Source organism: Heloderma suspectum, chromosome 2 (genome assembly GCF_057233095.1).
Source record: "Heloderma suspectum isolate Gila_16-S chromosome 2, 16-S_ref, whole genome shotgun sequence".
Lineage (NCBI taxonomy): Eukaryota > Metazoa > Chordata > Lepidosauria > Squamata > Helodermatidae > Heloderma > Heloderma suspectum.
Genome location: NC_139459.1, coordinates 77,711,024 through 77,728,513, shown reverse-complemented (window position 1 = coordinate 77,728,513; position 17,490 = coordinate 77,711,024). Strand labels below are relative to the sequence as shown.

At 42.2% G+C, this 17,490-nt stretch overlaps 1 protein-coding gene across 2 annotated transcripts in view; it reads right to left on the bottom strand.

Annotated features, from left to right (window-relative positions):
• The window catches only part of HSD17B4 (hydroxysteroid 17-beta dehydrogenase 4), an 82,401-nt gene that overhangs the window by 61,239 nt on the left and 3,672 nt on the right, over positions 1-17,490 (bottom strand). For both annotated transcript variants that reach the window (XM_084833935.1, XM_084833936.1), the window contains exons 2-4: positions 14,461-14,514; positions 2,677-2,784; positions 979-1,038 (exon numbers count right to left, since the gene is read on the bottom strand). In XM_084833935.1, the coding sequence (XP_084690061.1) occupies positions 979-1,038; positions 2,677-2,784; positions 14,461-14,514 (222 nt within the window). The remainder of the gene's footprint in view (positions 1-978; positions 1,039-2,676; positions 2,785-14,460; positions 14,515-17,490) is intronic.

Sequence of the window (17,490 nt, the reverse complement as noted above, 5' to 3'; positions counted from 1 at the left end):
CATTGCGGCTCTCTAGGAAGTTTCCATTCATGGTCTAACCCAATGACACAGTGAGCACACCTGTGAGCCTCCAGTTCTGGGCACGCAACCATAATCTTGGGGCTACTGACCCCTTTTGGGCCTTGGAATCCTGGGAGCCATGTCTCTTAGTGAGCTGTGTCACGGCTTATGATTTTCCGACTCTAAACCTGGTGGCTTATTCGTCCGGTGGACAAGCTGAGCCTTTAGAGCAGTGTGCCGAGATCTTTGGGGTCTAAAGCCAAGCACAAACATATACACAGCTTCCCCTCCTTGCCTTCTTCACCGAATTGCCCTTGCCTCTCTTTATTTTTGTTATTTTCCTTGGATTAGTCAGGTTCCACAGAAAAACCATGCTTCAGGGTTCTCCATTCCAAATTCTGTTTTTGCAACCAGATTATGTTTGGCTCTGTGGCCCCCAAGAATGGTTACCCAGCCACTTGGTCTCCCCACCATCACCTGTATCAGCCTTGGTCTGCATGGGGCTGAAGAACACCAAGTGGCGTGCTCTGAGCTGATTACCGCATAGCTTGTGAACAAAAGCCCATAGTGGCCAGGGTAGCCTGTCCCCCGCCCCAAGAGTTATCAAGTATCTGTGGCCAACCAGGAAGTGAGGTCATTTAGGTTTCCCTTACTGTGAAACAAGGTAAATATACCAGCTAAAACTACCTTGTGTTTCATGTCATGTGAACCCAGAAACGTGGGTTATTTAACAACCCAAAGTTAACCCCCCCTTCAACCCCCCCATGGGTTAACTCTGGGTTGTTTAGCCCCTAAACAAACAAGAATTTCTGGGTTTGGACATCACAAAAACAACCCAGGAACAGGACTCATTTCCAAATATTACCTTGTGTTTTTTTTTAATTGACTAATAGGATGTCACTGACAATACAATTGCCAACACAGGAGCTTCTGAACATCTAACCCCACTAAGCAATCCACATAATCTTGAAATCATACCTATTCTCCCAAAAGCTTCCAATGCTGTTTGCACAAGCTTTTCACCAGCTTCCACTGAATCTGTGGAAACACGTTCCAGAGAAGAAATAAACATAGATCAGTAATGGAAGTCAACTGGACTGATAAAATAGAGATATCATGGGGCGGGAGATGGACACATGAAATGATAACCTGAATACAATGCCTCGGGGCCACTTTACATGCAATATTTTCTTCATATGCAAACTATCCTGACTTTCACTCAGCAATGCACTGGCATGAATAATGTACGATGACAGCAAGCAAGCTGATCATGAATCCAGACAGCAGTAATTCCTGCGAAGGTATCGGTTGCAATCAGAGAATTTCTTCCAGTTATGTTCATGATTCTCCAAGAAGTTATTCACATAAATACATACCTGTGGATGGACAGAACTGTCTGCATGAAGAAGAAAAGACTGGCTTGGAACCAAAGTGCTCCTTGAGTGAGTGGAAGACACTTCCATTTGTGCATAGAAGCAAATCCACCCTCTCCCTGATTGCAGCCCCCAGAACACATGTAATTCCAGTGAGGTGCCCTGATCCTCAGAAATGAAGTGGCAGATAGGCACGACAGAGTGGAGTGGGAAGGGGGACAGGAAAGCCTTGCTGAGTACATGGTAACTGCAGTTGGTTCTTTGGACCTAAGCCCTTGTATTTGCACTAGCCCTTAGAAGGGAAAACATATTTCTAAAGGATACAAAGACGGCCACTTTAATGACCACTCTCAGAATGCACAGTGGGTGTGTTCTTTAATGCATCAAGTATCTTTTACCTCCTAGGCTTAGGACTGTTCCTCACATCACAGCTTATGATTTGCCCATGATTGGCTGTTGGGTTAACTCTGGGTTATTTACCCCAGAAACAACCCAGGGTTTCCAGGTTCCCATGGCACAAAACAACCCAAAAACAGGGGCGATCCTGTGTCATTAATTAAAAGTGAAAATGGTGAGCTCCCCTTGTCCCCACAAGTCCCTGGTTAAAGAACCGCAGAACTGCTGCTGTGACGTGCGAACCGAGTCACTGAGTCCAAGTACTACTAAGAAACTACTGGGTAGAGCAATGTAAGCAGCATTCAAGTGCTTTACAAAATAAAGAAGCAGAGCTATCACTTATGTACCAGGGAGAAAGTATCAGCTCTCTAGATAAGCATTAGGGCAGTGAAATGTAGTCTTCTTCGTTTAATACAACCACTGCATACTTTCAAAGCAAACAATACAAGCTACAACAAATGGGAAATAATCATTTGATGGGAAATAAACCGCATTTACATAACTTCAAATCCTTTAAGAAAGAACGTGCTTATTGTTCATGGCTCCTAACACAAATGATAGACCAGATGCCAAAATACTGAGTTGTTCTAAACCCATCAGCTGGGCAACAATATTGTGCAAAGGACAATTCAGATTTTGCTTCCAGGTCCAAGATTAGAACCAACTGGTGAGTCCAAAACAAGACCAAGTTCTACTAGTGATGACTGTCACTGGATTAGTGGTATCCATTTAAAATGTCAAGGAAACCCCCGATGAAGAATCCGAGATTTTGGCAAAACTGTATAAATCATCATGAAGAATGGGAGTTGAGACTTCCATAACTATTGTCAGTATGCATGTTCCAATAGCAGATTTAGCTGCATATATTATTTTGGGGGTGGGGAGAAAGTGAAGGTGAGAAACATACCATAGTTAGCCACTGCTTTGCCACCTTTGGCTTTTATTTCTTCAACAACATTGTCAGCAGCTGAGGAGCTCTTCCCATGTCCCTTGAAGTCCCCTCCAAGATCATTCACTGTGTAACAAAGAGAAAAGAGAAATTAGGGCCAACTGGTACTTTATATGGAATTTGCAGGTAAACCATTTGTCATTTTCTGTGGTCTCAAGAGATGTTCCAGACATTGCCTCAGTGCTGTCTGACTACCTCAGGTCAGAAGTAAGAGGAAGAACCACCAGCCAAACTTACCATCTGCCTTTTTATGGCTGTGGAGCTGGAACAATAGCAACAGCAATAGGCCCAGTCAAACCAGTAGTGTCAATCTGGTTCAGAAGCTCAAACTTGATTTACCCATATGCAAAGATAGTTTCTTGGTGGCAATAAGCATGAAAGCCACTGGTTAACTGAAAGTGCATCAACGTGACTCAACCAAAATCTTACTACCCTTATGAAACATTCACAAATCTAAAAAGGATGCCAAATACAATGAGGGGGCTACCAAAAAAGATACCAATCAAATTTATATAATGGGCCTTTGAAATACAGGTGTCTACCAATTGTACCATTTGACAGTCATCACAGGGTTTGAAGTCTGCAGACTAAGGCTTTCAACATTAAACTCTAAAACAGAGGTGGGAATCTGGTCATCTGACAAATGCTTGCTTAATTATTATTATTTTTTTTGCATTTCTATACTGCCCCACAGCCAAAGCTTTCTGGGAGGTTTACAGAAGTGCTTGCAAGATAAATGACAGTACCTCCGGGCCATATGAAGGCTTTCTTTTATCAGTTCCTGTTTTTTAAAAATGACTCACTCGATGATTAAAAGCAACAGCCCCGAAGATCATGGATATATAAACAAGGATTTTGCAAAACCTTCTTCGACTTCATATTCCAAGCAGAAATGACCATTTTATTTTCATCATTGCAATTCAGTGCTTTTGAATGGTAAGAAGCATGTACTTTTTATTTTGCATGTTTTCAGCCATAAATCGAGTGCTATCTTCCTAAAGCATGCAGAAAATCCAGATTAAGTAATAATAATGCAAAACAACCTCATATAGGAGAGAACCTCAAAAGGAAAGCAAATTGCATATTTAGTTCTGTTGCTTACATGAAACAGCATTACCACCATGTGGACAAGCAAGAGAATGCAATATAACATTTGGTTCAGTTGCTAGGGTCATTCATTTATCTAGGTTGATGAAGTACATTAAAAAGGTGTCTATAACAATTATTTTGAAAAATACACTGGATAAAGGAACAGCATAAAATTAATGATCTCATAAAGGCACCAACTTACTAGTTTAAAGCAATGTTGCTATCCCAAATGTTATTAAACAAGGTGGCTAGGTATATGCTACTGGGGGAGGGTAAGATGGGGCTGGGGGAGAGCGTAGAGGTTTGCTCACTGCTGTTGATAACCAGAAATAAGGCTGCAATAAGAAAACAGAGTGGGATCCAAAAACGGGACATGCGGGCACGGGAAAGAATTGCACAACAGAAAACAGAGCTTTGGCTGATTTGGGCTGCTGCAGTTCCTTCTGCCATGGAAACAAGCCAGCGTTGACTCTTGCACTTTGTCTTTTCAGCAATTGCTGATTTGGGCTGCTGTGACATGGTGATTAGACAGCCAAGTGGGCAGATTGCACAGGAGACAATTCTCCGGAAAACATTTGCTAATCTTGCATGACCAAGTCTTATCAGTTGAGAAAGCTAACTGCACAGTCTAGCCAAATCTTTACATCTGAGCCTTTTCTCTACTGGCACAAATAGGTGCTAATTACTCATTTCTTTCAGCAGCCAACCAAGTTAGTGGATTTCAGCTTCATGGGGCAAAGTATTTTAAAGGTCACAGTATCAACAAATACCTAGGATTACTATAACAATTAATACTTTATGCAATCACATTGTACAAAGAGTTCCTGGAATATTTATGCATTTTCTCCCAAATTACACATATCCTTTGGAAGTGTTATTTAAAACAAGGAGTTCATCCAGATATTTAGCATGGTATGTGGTGCATCTCTTGTGTGACTGTACCACTTCAGATCAGCATGCCGGGCATGGTATGTTTGAATGTGTCATTCCCACATATTAAAATATTCCTACCAGTGCAAAACTAGCACATCTGAAAAAAGGCTTGCAAGTACCTTGCTAAATGTCTGACTCGGGTATCAGAGAAAGCCATTTTAATAATTACTTTTAATCCATGTCGATTCTCACCCTTGTCCCAGTGCCATTTCAGCTAGTGAGATGCATTTCAATGTCCTAACATTCCAAGGACCTAAGGCAGAGGTGGAGAACCTTATTTGGCCAAAGGGCCAAAGGGGGTCCAGGCAGGGGCCAAAGGGGGTCCAGGCAGGGGCCACAGGCCAGCAGTGCTAGCATGTGGCCACCAACATGATTGCCCAGACCACATTCATACATACAAGACACACACCCCTTCCTGAAAATGCTCCCTCCTCAATGAGGCTTTTAAAAGCCCTGACTGAAGAGTGGGGAGGATAATTTTTTGAGAGGAGGTTGCAGCACTGGGGAGGGGAGAGTTAACCCTCCCCAGCAGTGGCCCTCCTCCGAAAATGCCCCCCCCCCATGCTGCAATTAGGCTTTTATAAATCCACCAATGGAGGCTTTTGTAAAACCTAAATGCAGTGTGGTGGGGAAGCAGGGAAAATCTCTTCTTTCCAATCTCTACAGGTGGGAGAAACTTATATCTTTGGTTAGCTGCTGATCAGAGATAAAAGATTTTCATTGGGGCAGGCACAGGTGGGGGGAGAAGCCTATGGATAGAAAACAGCCGGAGGAGAGAGGGTGGGGATTGGGGAAGAAGGCTGGCAGGGCAAATAGGGACCTCTATATTCGGCCCACAGTGCCCCGTCTCTAGCCTAATGTCATGCCATTGACTTTCAAGTTTTCCTTCTGAAAGGTGTCTCTACAGAAGCCTTCCCCAACCTGGTACTGTCCAGATGTTTGGGACCACAGCTCCCATCATCCCCAGGAAGCATGGTGAATGATCAGGGATGATGGGAGCAGTAGTCCAAAACATCTGGACAGTACCAGGTTGGGGAAGGCTGCTCTAGAATAATACAGTACGAACTAACTGACAAGTATCAAAATATTTGTTTAAAAGTGAGCCTGACTTGCATCTTAAGAAAGTGGTCTTAAGATACATGGTGATTAAGACCTGTAGAGCCTGTGAATGTAAGAATTCAAGATCCTTGCCAGAACTAGGCCACATTAGAAAGCAATAAATAAGGAGCACAGCACAACACCACAACTTCAATTCAGGCATTCCATAACCAAGTGGAATGAAGAGAAAATGATTCTTTAACTAACAGTGCGCAGAATCACACACAGGCTACAATTTACACAGATAAGATCTGTAATGAGGTACGTAGGTATGGGAGGTGCAGATCTCCACAGATGATACCAGCTACAATTGCATAAAATGAAGCATGCAACAGAAATCTATAGAATTATGACAAGTTAGCGCTCTGTTCTTAAGTTCCTTTTAATTATGATTAGTGGCCAAACAAAAATTGGAAAGCAGAAGAAAACAGTTTGAATCCCATGTACAGTTACGCTGCAATCCCAAGTATAATTTCCTGAAGAACGCACCAGTGAATACAATACTGACACTGCCAATTCCAAATCACTGAAAAACATAGCAATTCCAGAGACTGAGGATTCTTGATTTTACACCCTGCTTTTTCCTCCCACCAGAAGGATGAACTCCGCGGTAGTCATATAATGGAAATCCACAAGGAATGGGGTCATGGAAATGTTCCAATATATGTTGGAACCAAAAGATGTTGGGAACAGCTCAAGAACAGACATGCTGAAGTGGATTTTTATCCAAACTCATCTTAGGACCCTTCCTATGACTTAACAGCAGAATGGTAACAATTAAAAGTTATTTTAAAATTATACTTTTGTTGAGTGTTTCAGTTTTAAGAACACTTTCAACAACAAAAACTGCATATGAATGGGGGTATCAGTTCGCAAGAAAGAACAGAAAAGATGACTTTGATATAGAAGGGTTGACCATTGTCCAAGGTAAAGCTATAAACACTCCAAATGTCTGAATAAAAAGTAAAGTCTCCCGTCTACTGAAGAATTGACTAGAAGAATTTGTCTTTCCTTTTTGATACTACTTACAAGTTGACCTTCTTCTGCCATTTCTGGAAAGCCACAATGCAAACTAGCCCAGCTCACAAATGAACTATATGTAGCAACTATGTGCTTTGGACATTTGTAGCGTCCTGAGCAAGAGGTTTACAGATAACTTCCACTGTAGCTTATAAAATATTGCCTTGGTTATGCATTAACCATATGGAATTACAGAGAGGACATGAGGTAATAAGAGCAGAACCTCAGCTCCTCTGTTGGAAGTTATTCCCCAAAGGCTAACAATTGTTTAACGGCGTATAATTTTTAACTAGACCAAAGTGACTGAAAACCTTTTACTGAAAAGCTTTTAAATTCATGAAAAAATTAGAACATGATGCCAACTTAAAAACAATGTCAGGGTTCAGACAACACGATAACCTAAGGATTGACTATGGTTGAGTGAGGGTTGTCCAACTGTGGGATACTGCTGAAACATGGGTTATCATGTTGTCTGAACTCAGCTGCACTAACAAACTATGGTTTGATAACCACAAACAATACATGATGAGAACACATGGTTTGTTGTTGGGTTGTGAACTGTGGATTGTTTGTGGTTAACAAACTATGGTTTGTTACCACAGCTGGGTTTAGAAAACATGAAACCCCACATTTCAACAACAATCCATGATTCAATGACAACCCACGCTCAACAATTGAGTGTGGGTTATTGTGTTATGTGAACCCAGTCTATATAAGGCTTGATTCACCAGGCTTTAATTCAGGGTGGACTGATTTAAATCCAGGAATTTAAATCAATGATTTAAATCCTGATTTAGAGACCAGTTTAAATAATTGATTTAAATCAAGTTTCCCACTGATACTTCTTCATATATTTCCTGATCAATGGTGGAGATCTGATCACTAAGACATGGAAATTTACAACTAAATACATTTAAATGTACAATGTTTCATTCTTACAACCAGGCTTTGCATCTCTTTACTGTACCATATAACTTGTGAATGCCTTCCTCTTTTTTTGTTTTGTTTACAGAGGGAATGTCTTTAAAATATTCCCATATAGGGACTTCCTTCGGACTATTAGTCACAAGAGTTATGAGGTTAAATGTGGAATATAGGAACCTGTGCAATTGACATTGTTGTCTTCTTTTCTTTATAGTGGGCTCCATTCAACATCATGCAGGTGGACATGTGCTTGCACAACAGGATTTTTCCTTGCTCACCTCCTCACTGCCCCCCCCCCCATGCTTTGGAGGATCCCTCAGCCTTCTAGAGCATACCTTGGTGGGTACAACAGGGGCTGCTGTGGGGAGGGGGAATCTGTTCCATCAGTTGTGCCTGTTGCGCTGTTGGACAGATACCCCGGTGCTGTTTCTTTCTGCTTCACTCTGCTGTGGCCCAACCCCACCATCACAAACAAAAGTAAATGTCCATGACTGGTGGGTCAGAGTAAGGTCTGATCATTACTGGGCAGACTAAAGTAGTTTATGTTCATAAAGGGAATATGAAATGCTTACGTTTGGTGAGCAGATTGTAAATATTCACATTTGAGAAATGATGAAATTGGTTCTTCATTGACATAGAAAAGCCTTTTCTCAATGTATCTGGTAGAGGCACTTATTCTGTTTAGAGACTAAGGGCACAATCCTATGCCCCCTATCTTGGAGTGGGGGGGAAACACATCGGATTGTTTGGTTTCCTGGCTACGAGGTACTTCCTGCCCCCTCCCACTCCCCACCAGTGTGGACAGAACTCCGCCAGCTACATCTCCGCGCTTGGTAAATGGAGAGCAGAGATGGGGGAAAGGGGGTGGGGCAGGGAGGAGGCTGGGGAAGCTGCTTTACTTACCTATGCTCGCCCCAGCCTCCTTTTCTCCTGCTCCAAAGCCAGACAGGTGGTCGCCCGTCTAGTGAAAATGCAGGATGGCCGGAGCATGGCGGCGAGGATCGCCTCCATACTCTGGCCACCCTGCACTGGATACTTGGCAGCCTCTGAGTTCGGGGGCTGTCAGCTATCTTCATAGCCCTAACTTTAGGGCTAACATGCTTATATTCAGATGATTTAATATTAACCTTGTTATTTCTTTAAGAAAATTTAATATTAACATTAAAAAAGATAAACTTCAAATTTAAATTTTAAAAATCCAATTGTTTCCCCTTAAAATCATAACCTTCCCCACTTCAGTTTTACTGCTACAGAGCCTTTGTTGTTTTGAGCATATTTTGAGCACTACTTACATTAAAAAATTATTAAGGTTTGATGTCAACACCCTTTAACCACTTGCAAAACAAAAGTTGTAATGCAAAACAGCTGCTAAACTGCTGCAGAAAACGATCTGCATGCACTGGTCCTTTCTGCATAGTTTCTGTTGTAGGTGCTTTCATAAGAACATAACATAAGAAGAGCCCTGCTGGATCAGACCAAGGGTCCATCTAGTCCAGTATTCTGTCCACACAGTGGCCAACCAGCTGTCGACCAAGAAAACACAAGCAGGGCATGAGCACAACAGCACCCCCCCACCCATGTTCCCCAGCAACTGGTGTACATAGGCTCACTGCCTCCGGTACTGGAGGTAGCACATAGCCATCAAGACTAGTAGCCAACGATTGCCTTCTCCTCCAGGAATTTGTCCAACCCCTTTTTAAAGCCATCCACATTGGTGGCCATCACTACATCCTGTGGTAATGAATTCCATAGTTTATGTGCTGTGTGAAGAAGGACTTCCTTTTATCTGTCCTGAATCTCCCACCAATCAGCTTCATAGGATGACCCCGGGTTCTAGTATTCTGAGAGAGACATTTTGAAATGCCTCCCTATCTACACTCTCCAAACCATGCGTAATTTTGTAGACCTCTATCATGTCGCCCTCACCCTCCTTTTTCCAAGCTAAACAATCCTAGCTGTTGTAACTTTCTCTCATAGGGGAGATGCTCCAGCTCCTTGATCATGTTAGTTGCCCTTTTCTGTACTTTTTGCAGCTCTACAATATCTTTTTTTTAGGTGTGGTGACCAGAACTGGACACAGTATTCCAAGTGTGGTCGCACCATAGATTTGTATAGGAGCAGTATGATAGTGGAAGTTTTACTCTCAGTTCCTTTTCTAATTATGCCTAACGTGGAGTTAGCCTTTTTTACAGCAGCCGCACACTGGGTTGACATCTTCACTGAGCTGTCCACCACAACCCCAAGATCTCTTTCCTCGTTGGTCACTGCTAGCTCAGATCCCACCAAGCTATACTTGAAGCTGGGATTTTTTGCCCCAACGTGCATCACTTTACACTTGCTTACACTGAACCGCATTTGCCATTTAGATGCCCATTCTCCAAGTCTGGAGAGATCCTTTTGGAGCTCTTCACAATCCCTTTTTGTTTTATCTCCCCATAAATAATTTGGTGTCATCGGCAAACTCGGCCACTTCACTGCGCACTCCTAATTCCAGATTATTTATGAGCAGGTTGAAAAGCATTGGTCCTAATACAGATCCCTGTGGGACCCCACTATTTATCTCCCTCCATTGGGAGAATTTACCATTTATTCCTACTCTCTGCTTTCTGTTCTTTAACCAGTTACTGATCCAGAAGAGGACCTGTCTTCTTATTCCGTGACTGCTAAGTTTTCTCAGGAGTCCTTGGTGAGGGACTTTGTCAAAAATCCTTTTGGAAGTCCAAGTAAACAATGCCTACCTGATCACCCATCTACATATTTATTGACACTCTCAAAGAACTCTAATAGGACTTACCTTTGCGGAAGCTGTGTTGATTCTTTTTCAGCAGGGCTTGTCCTTCTATATGTTTATTAATTTTATCTTTAATAATGCCTTCAACCAATTTGCCCAGAACAGATGTTAAGCTAACGGGCCTGTAATTTCCAAGATCCCCCCTGGATCCATTTTGGAAAATTGGTGTTACATTGGCCATTTTCCAGTCCTTTGTCCAGCCTGTATAGAGGTTTCCAGTCCAGCCTGTATAGGGGCTGATCTTAGGGACATGTTGCATATTTTTGTTAGGAGATCAGCAACTTATTTATTTAATTATATTTATATCCCGACTTTTTTTCCTCCTTAAGGAACCCAAGGCGGTGTACATTATCCTCCTCCTCTCCATTTTATCCTCACAACAACCCTGTGAGGTAGGTTGGGCTGAGAGTCTGTGACTGGCCCAAAGTCACCCAGTGATCTTCCATGGCCGAGTGGGGACTAGAACCTTGATCTCCCAGCTCCCAGTCCAACACTAGGATGGATACCATCTGGGCCCAGTGATGTATTTGCTTTCAGTTTATCAATAAGGTTAATAACTTTATCTTTTGTCACCACTATTTGCCTCAGTTCCTCAGACTCCCTTCCTGAAAACATCACATCAGGCACAGGTATCTGTCCTATATCTTCTGCAGTGAAGATGGATGAAAAGAATTCATTCAGCTTCACTGCAATCTCCTTGTCCTCCTTCAGTACTCCTTTAACTCAATTGTCATCGAATGGTCCAACTGCCTCCCTAGCTGATTTTCTGCTTTGATATATTTAAAGAATTAGTTATTGTTGGCTTTGATGTTGGTAGAGATATATTCTTCAAAATGCTTTTTCGCATCTCTTATTGTCTGCTTCCATCACCTTTGTGCAAGCTTGTGCTGCCTTTTGTTTTCTTCACTTGGGCAAGACTTCCATTTTCTGAAGGAAGCTCTCTTTTCTCTAATAGCTCCCTTAACACTGCTCATTAACTGTGCCAGTGACCTCTTGGACTTGGTGCTACCTTTCCTAACTTGTGGTATACATTTTAGCTGGGCTTCTATTATTGTGGTTTTGAGTAATATCCACACATTCTGAAGGGATTTAATCCTCTTGACTCCCCCTTTTAACTTCCTTTTCACCAACTCATCAGTTTATATAGCACTTGCTGTCAGAGCCGCTGTAGTGGAAACTCCAAAGAAAAAACCTGTATTCAACATGCAGTTTGCAAGGTGACGTAACGCCTTTGGATCCCACCACAAATTTGAAAGTAGAAAAGTATGGGGGGGGGGGGTTGGCCTTTGCCATATTTATTGCTAGCTGCCCATTTCCATCACCAAAGGGGATGGTTGATCTAAAACAGGGGTGGGAAATCTGTGGCCCTCTAGATGTTGTTGGACTCATCTCATCAGCCCCAGCCAGTATGGCCAGAGGTCAGGGATAAATGAGTTGGAGTCCAACAACAACTGAACAGACACAGGTTCCCCACCTGTTCTAAAAAAAAAAAGTGTAATCCTATGATAAATACAACAGCTGCCATTCCTGGCTACATTTCTAGGGAAACTTGCAATTCTACTAATGTATTGGCCCCAGGAGCGTAACCAAGTCATCTGTAGTGCTAGAGGGTCCTAGAGATCCATAATGCCTTGCTTAAGTTCATTATTAGTGCAATTCTCTAGCTAGTGAGCCTCTGAGCATGTGAGATGAGTCAAAAGGCTGATAGCGGCCTCGGCACATTCCATACTAATGAGTGATCAGGATGTGCCTGGGAAGCAAAGTCTGTTTACCTTAGTGGCTGCGCTGGGAACCAAGCATTGTGAGTCTATGCTGGGAATTAATGCTAGATGGTGCTTGCTGTTGTCATGCTGCCTCACTGCTAACATAGGTATAAAACCCATTCTACCCCATGGCTCTGGGTTCAGAGAAGCTGTCTGATCCAACTGTTGGGTACGCCTGTGTGCTGTAAGTGACTCAATAAAGTACTCCTTGTAAGTAAACCTGGGTCTAATTTATCACTATCTTGGCACCTCTAAATTAAGAGGTCGAAGCCCACAGCCAGGGGAATACAACTTGGTTTAGAGCTACCTAAACTTTTCAAAAGCACATTCTCCATGCCTTAATTCAGGTCTGCCAACATGATTTACTAGCTCAGTTCAAGTGATCAGCAAGTTGTCATCTACTCTCCTTCCCCTCCATCTTTTGTTCCCTTTCTGTTTTTAATTTAGCACTAACATTAGTTTGCTGTCATATCCAAATGGGCAAACTATAATTAGCACTTGTCCTCCAAACCAGATTTGGAAATCATGGCTTAATGAACCTTAATCAGGGTTGAATATTGGCAACACACAAAACCAGTTTTGATGTGCTGAAGTACACAGAGTGATGTTGCAAATCTGCAGCTTGGCATTAGTGATGTATTAAACGAGACATGCTCTACTTACTCCCCACTACAGCACTCCCTAAATCATGTTGCATAATGTAAGAATCTTTGTCCATTGGTGAAACCCATGGAGACAAGTGGATTGAAAGGCTATCCAAGTAAGCTCCTGAAAAACTACACCTCCTCATTCAAGGAGCTTTCCTGCCAGGTGATAATGACTTTGCTTTTAATTTCCAGGTACTAAAATACACAAACCTTCATGAAAATTCAACACAGGCAGCCAAAACAGTTGCTATACAAGCAGAAGTAGGAGTCAGCTACTGCCAACTCCAGATGGGGTGAAAGTGTTTATCGGGCCAAACCTAGGCCCGTTCACTCAGAAATAAGCCCCACAGTGAGTTCAATGGGACATATTTTCTAGTTAAGTATGCATGGGGCTGCAGTCTTAAGGCTGAAATGTGCAGCTAATTAGAAACAAGTGCCACTGAAAACAATAAAACTGAATTCCTAGTAAATGTACTTAAATTTGCTGCAGAGAATTGACACTCACTCTTGGGAGAAAAGCTGAAAGCATTTGCTCCATAACAAGTATTTTAATATTCCTGTTGTTTTTAATTTCTATCTCAACTTGGTTTACCCTCCAGGGTAGCCTTCCCCAACCTGATGCCTTCCAAATGTATTAGACTACAACTCCCAGCATCCCCCAGCCATGTGTTGCAGTCCAACACATCTGGAGGGCACCAGGTTGGGGAAGGAGGCTCCAATGCGTTATAAACACATTCAGGCATATAGGCCTACCTTTAGTTCTCTCCTGTTAGCTCTCCAGTGTGCTAATATCTATGTGCATATATCTACACCAAGTAACTGCTCAGTTCTCTTTAATGCATCAGATGGAGTAGGTGTTGCCTTATCATGGATGGCTATGACCGAAAAACAAATTAAGGTGCAATCCTATGCATGTTTAGACAAAAAAGTCTACGACTCCCAGCATGCCGCAGCCAACATGCACAGGATTGCCCCCTTAATTTCTGAAGTTCCACAGTGAGGTAGGGGTGTGTGTGTGTGTGTGTGTGTGTTGGTGTGTGTGTTCCACAACACTGTTTGCATCATTTTGAGACACACACACTTCTAAAACAGTCCTGATGGCGTTGTGTTATCACAGCTGCATTTGTTTTCAGGAAACATTAATTTCCCCAACAGGTAGCTACCACTGAAGCTTAGCACTCATTTCCCCATGAACAAGTAGTGCCTGTGGGAAAGAGGGCGTATGACCAGAATGCCAGCACGATAAGCAACGTGAAAGACACAGAATGACCCCCATGCACGCAGCCCCAGCTGCCTGGCCAATTAAATTAAGTCAGATACATTTCACTGGGAAAGAAGCACAGGAGTGGATTTGGCAGAGTAAGGCATATAACGATTAATGAAAAGTGCAGAGGCTGGCAGAACAAGTTGTCGCATTTCAAGTCGCAGTTACAAAAGGCAATGGTTGCTGGCTGAAGATCAAAAGTAAACAACTTACCAACCACAGAAGCTCCTCTTTCAGCAAAAGCCAACGCATATGCTCTGCCCAGTCCTAGCATGGATTAAAAAGAAGAAGGTATTTCATAATCCCAACAGTTTTAAAGCCACACAAGAAGTAAAATTTAAGGGGGGTAGAAAATACACAACTAAAAAGCAACATCCAGAGTGGCTGGGTGACCAGCCAGATGGGCAATTAATAAATTTAATAATAAAAATAAACATCCATTCTGAGGTTGCTTCACATACAAAGTCCAGTGAAACCATCTGATACTGGAAATTAAGCAGAAGCTCGGAAACAGCTAATGTCACAAGTACTCCATCACAGGAGAAACTAACTGCTTAAGTCCTTTCAAGCACAGATATACCTGTAGTACATTACACAACTGAACTATGCAATGGAAAAGAAATGTATCCAGCTGTGGTTTGTTCTCCTATGATGGATGGAGAGGAGGAAAAACTTTAGACTGATGTACTATGTTGCGAGTTAATAATGTAGTCTTCCAAGTTTACGTTTAAAACCAATGAATATCTACAGCACGCCTCTTTCATAAAGGGTAGGAAGACAGTGGTGGAAATGGTTTGAACACACATTCTTTGCCCTGAAAACAACTGCCTCAGAATGCAGAACGTATTAGGGACTATATGACAGATTATATAGCAATACCATAAGTAATTCAATTTTGTTACCACATATACCCGTTTCAACCTTGATCCCATGCACAATTTAGCTACAAAAGCCATTTTTGTGGGATATTTTTAAAAGATACTTGCCAGAAGATTTTAAAATGCAAGGACAGAACTTGGAAGGGTTTGTTTCCATACAAATGAAGCGGTTTTTAAAAAACTGAATGAGGCACGCAGCTAAGTAAAAGGGGTTACGTACAAATTCACAGAAGTGTTTTCACAATAACACAGTTTCCTTTTGCTGTGCTCATTCATTTGCTCAAGGATCCCTCTCTTCTCCCCAAAACCACTGCTGCAAAGAAAGATTGGCAACACAATGTTCCTATATCCAAGGTTTCATAAAAGCACTTAGAAATTAAAAGCACTTATTCAAATTTGACAAGGTCGACCACCAAGTGTCCTTATCAAAAGAACTCATTGCAGCATATCTCTGGAATCCCATCTTCAAACAGATACTTTCTGTGAACAGTTTCAGTTATTAAATGTAATAGGATCCTGGTTTCACATTTATATGCATCCTGATTATATACACACACACCCCTTTGGTTAATCCATGGCTTATCTTGTCTAAGGGCATCCAATGATCTGCTCATCTGTCTCTCCAGTGAACTTCCAACTCAGTTCTTTAAAGAAAATGCACACACTCACCTAACAGGATGTTTGCCACTTCAAAAACACCTCTGGCCCTGTTCCTGTGCTTTTAACAGCAGCCTGATATAGTCATTTAAGTAACTCCTTTCGCACAGCTTCTGTGTGCGGCCAGTGACAAATTATACTTATCTGTTAATAACAAGTGCTTCAGTTTAATGAGAACAGTGCTAATAAATTGATGAATTAAAGGATGAATGGATGATTTTATGAATTAAGTCATATCTTTGATAATAATAACTTACTTTTAGGGAGAATTGCACTTGAATTGCACAAATTCATGAATCTTGAATTTTGTATTATGAAAAGTGTTCATGTATTTGTGCATCCTACACATATCTATTCAGTAGTCCCATTAAGTTCAATGGGACTTTTTATCTGGTGAAGGGGATATAAGACTGCAGTCTTAGATAGAAATCTCAAGATTGGATTACTGTAATGCGCTGTAAGTGGGGCTGCCCTTAAGGGCGGTTCAGAAGCTGCAGCAAATATGGAATGCAACGGTGAGGTTATTGACTGGTTGCCTTTCTGTGAACACATCATGCCTGTGCTAAAGAATTTACACTGGCTGCCAGTCTGCTACCAAGCTAGGTTTAATGTGTTGGTATTTGTATACAAAGCCCTATACAACTCAGGACCAGGTTGCTTTCAGGAACATCTCCCCCTATACCACCCTCCCAGGCCATTATGATCTTCAGGTGAGGCTCTGTTGCCCGTGCCATGGCCTATGGATGTCTGTTTGGCAACGACATGGAAATGGGCCTTCTCTGCAGTGGTGCCCAGCCTGCAGAGTGTGAAATTACCTCCCCTGTGAAGTATGTTAGGCCTCAACACTGGGGTGTTTTAAGGTCTTGTTTTGACTTTTGAAAACAGTCCTACATCTCCCAGCATTCCCCAGCCAGCATGCTGGGAGTTGTATGACTTTTTCTGTTCAAATATGCATAGGATTGTGGCCTTAGTCATTTATCTGTTTGCACTGACTTTCCCCCAGCCATGAGTTATCTTTGTAACAGCCTTATGATACTAGTCCAACAGCACAAGAGACGACTCTACACATGGACGTCACCAGATGGTCAATATCGAAATCAGATTGATTATGTCCTTTGCAGCCAAAGATGGAGAAGCTCTATACAGCCAGTCAAAACAAGACCTGGAGCTGACTGTGGCTCAGATCATGAGCTGCTTCTTGCAAAATTTCAGCTGAAATTGAAGAACGTAGGGAAAACCACTAAACCATTCAGGTATGACCTAAATCATATCCCTGATGAATATTCAGTGGAGGTGAGGAATAGATTTCAGGGATTAGACCTGATAGACAGAGTGCCTGAGGAACTATGGACGGAGGTCCGTAACATTGTTCAGGAGGCAGCAACGAAATCCATCCCAAAGAAAAAGAAATGCAAGAGAGCCAAGTGGCTGTCTGATGAGCTTTACAAGTAGCTGAGGGAAGAAGGGAAGTGAAAAGCAAGGGAGAAAGGGGAAGATATACCCAACTGAATGCAGAGTTCCAGAGAATAGCAAGGAGAGACAAGAAGGCCTTCTTAAATGAACAAGGCAAAGAAATGGAGGAAAACAACAGAATGGGAAAGACTAGAGGTCTCTTCAAGAAAATCGGAGATCTCAAGGGAACGTTTTGTGCAAAGACGGGCATGATAAAGGACAAAGAAGGCAGGGACCTAACAGATGCAGATGAGAT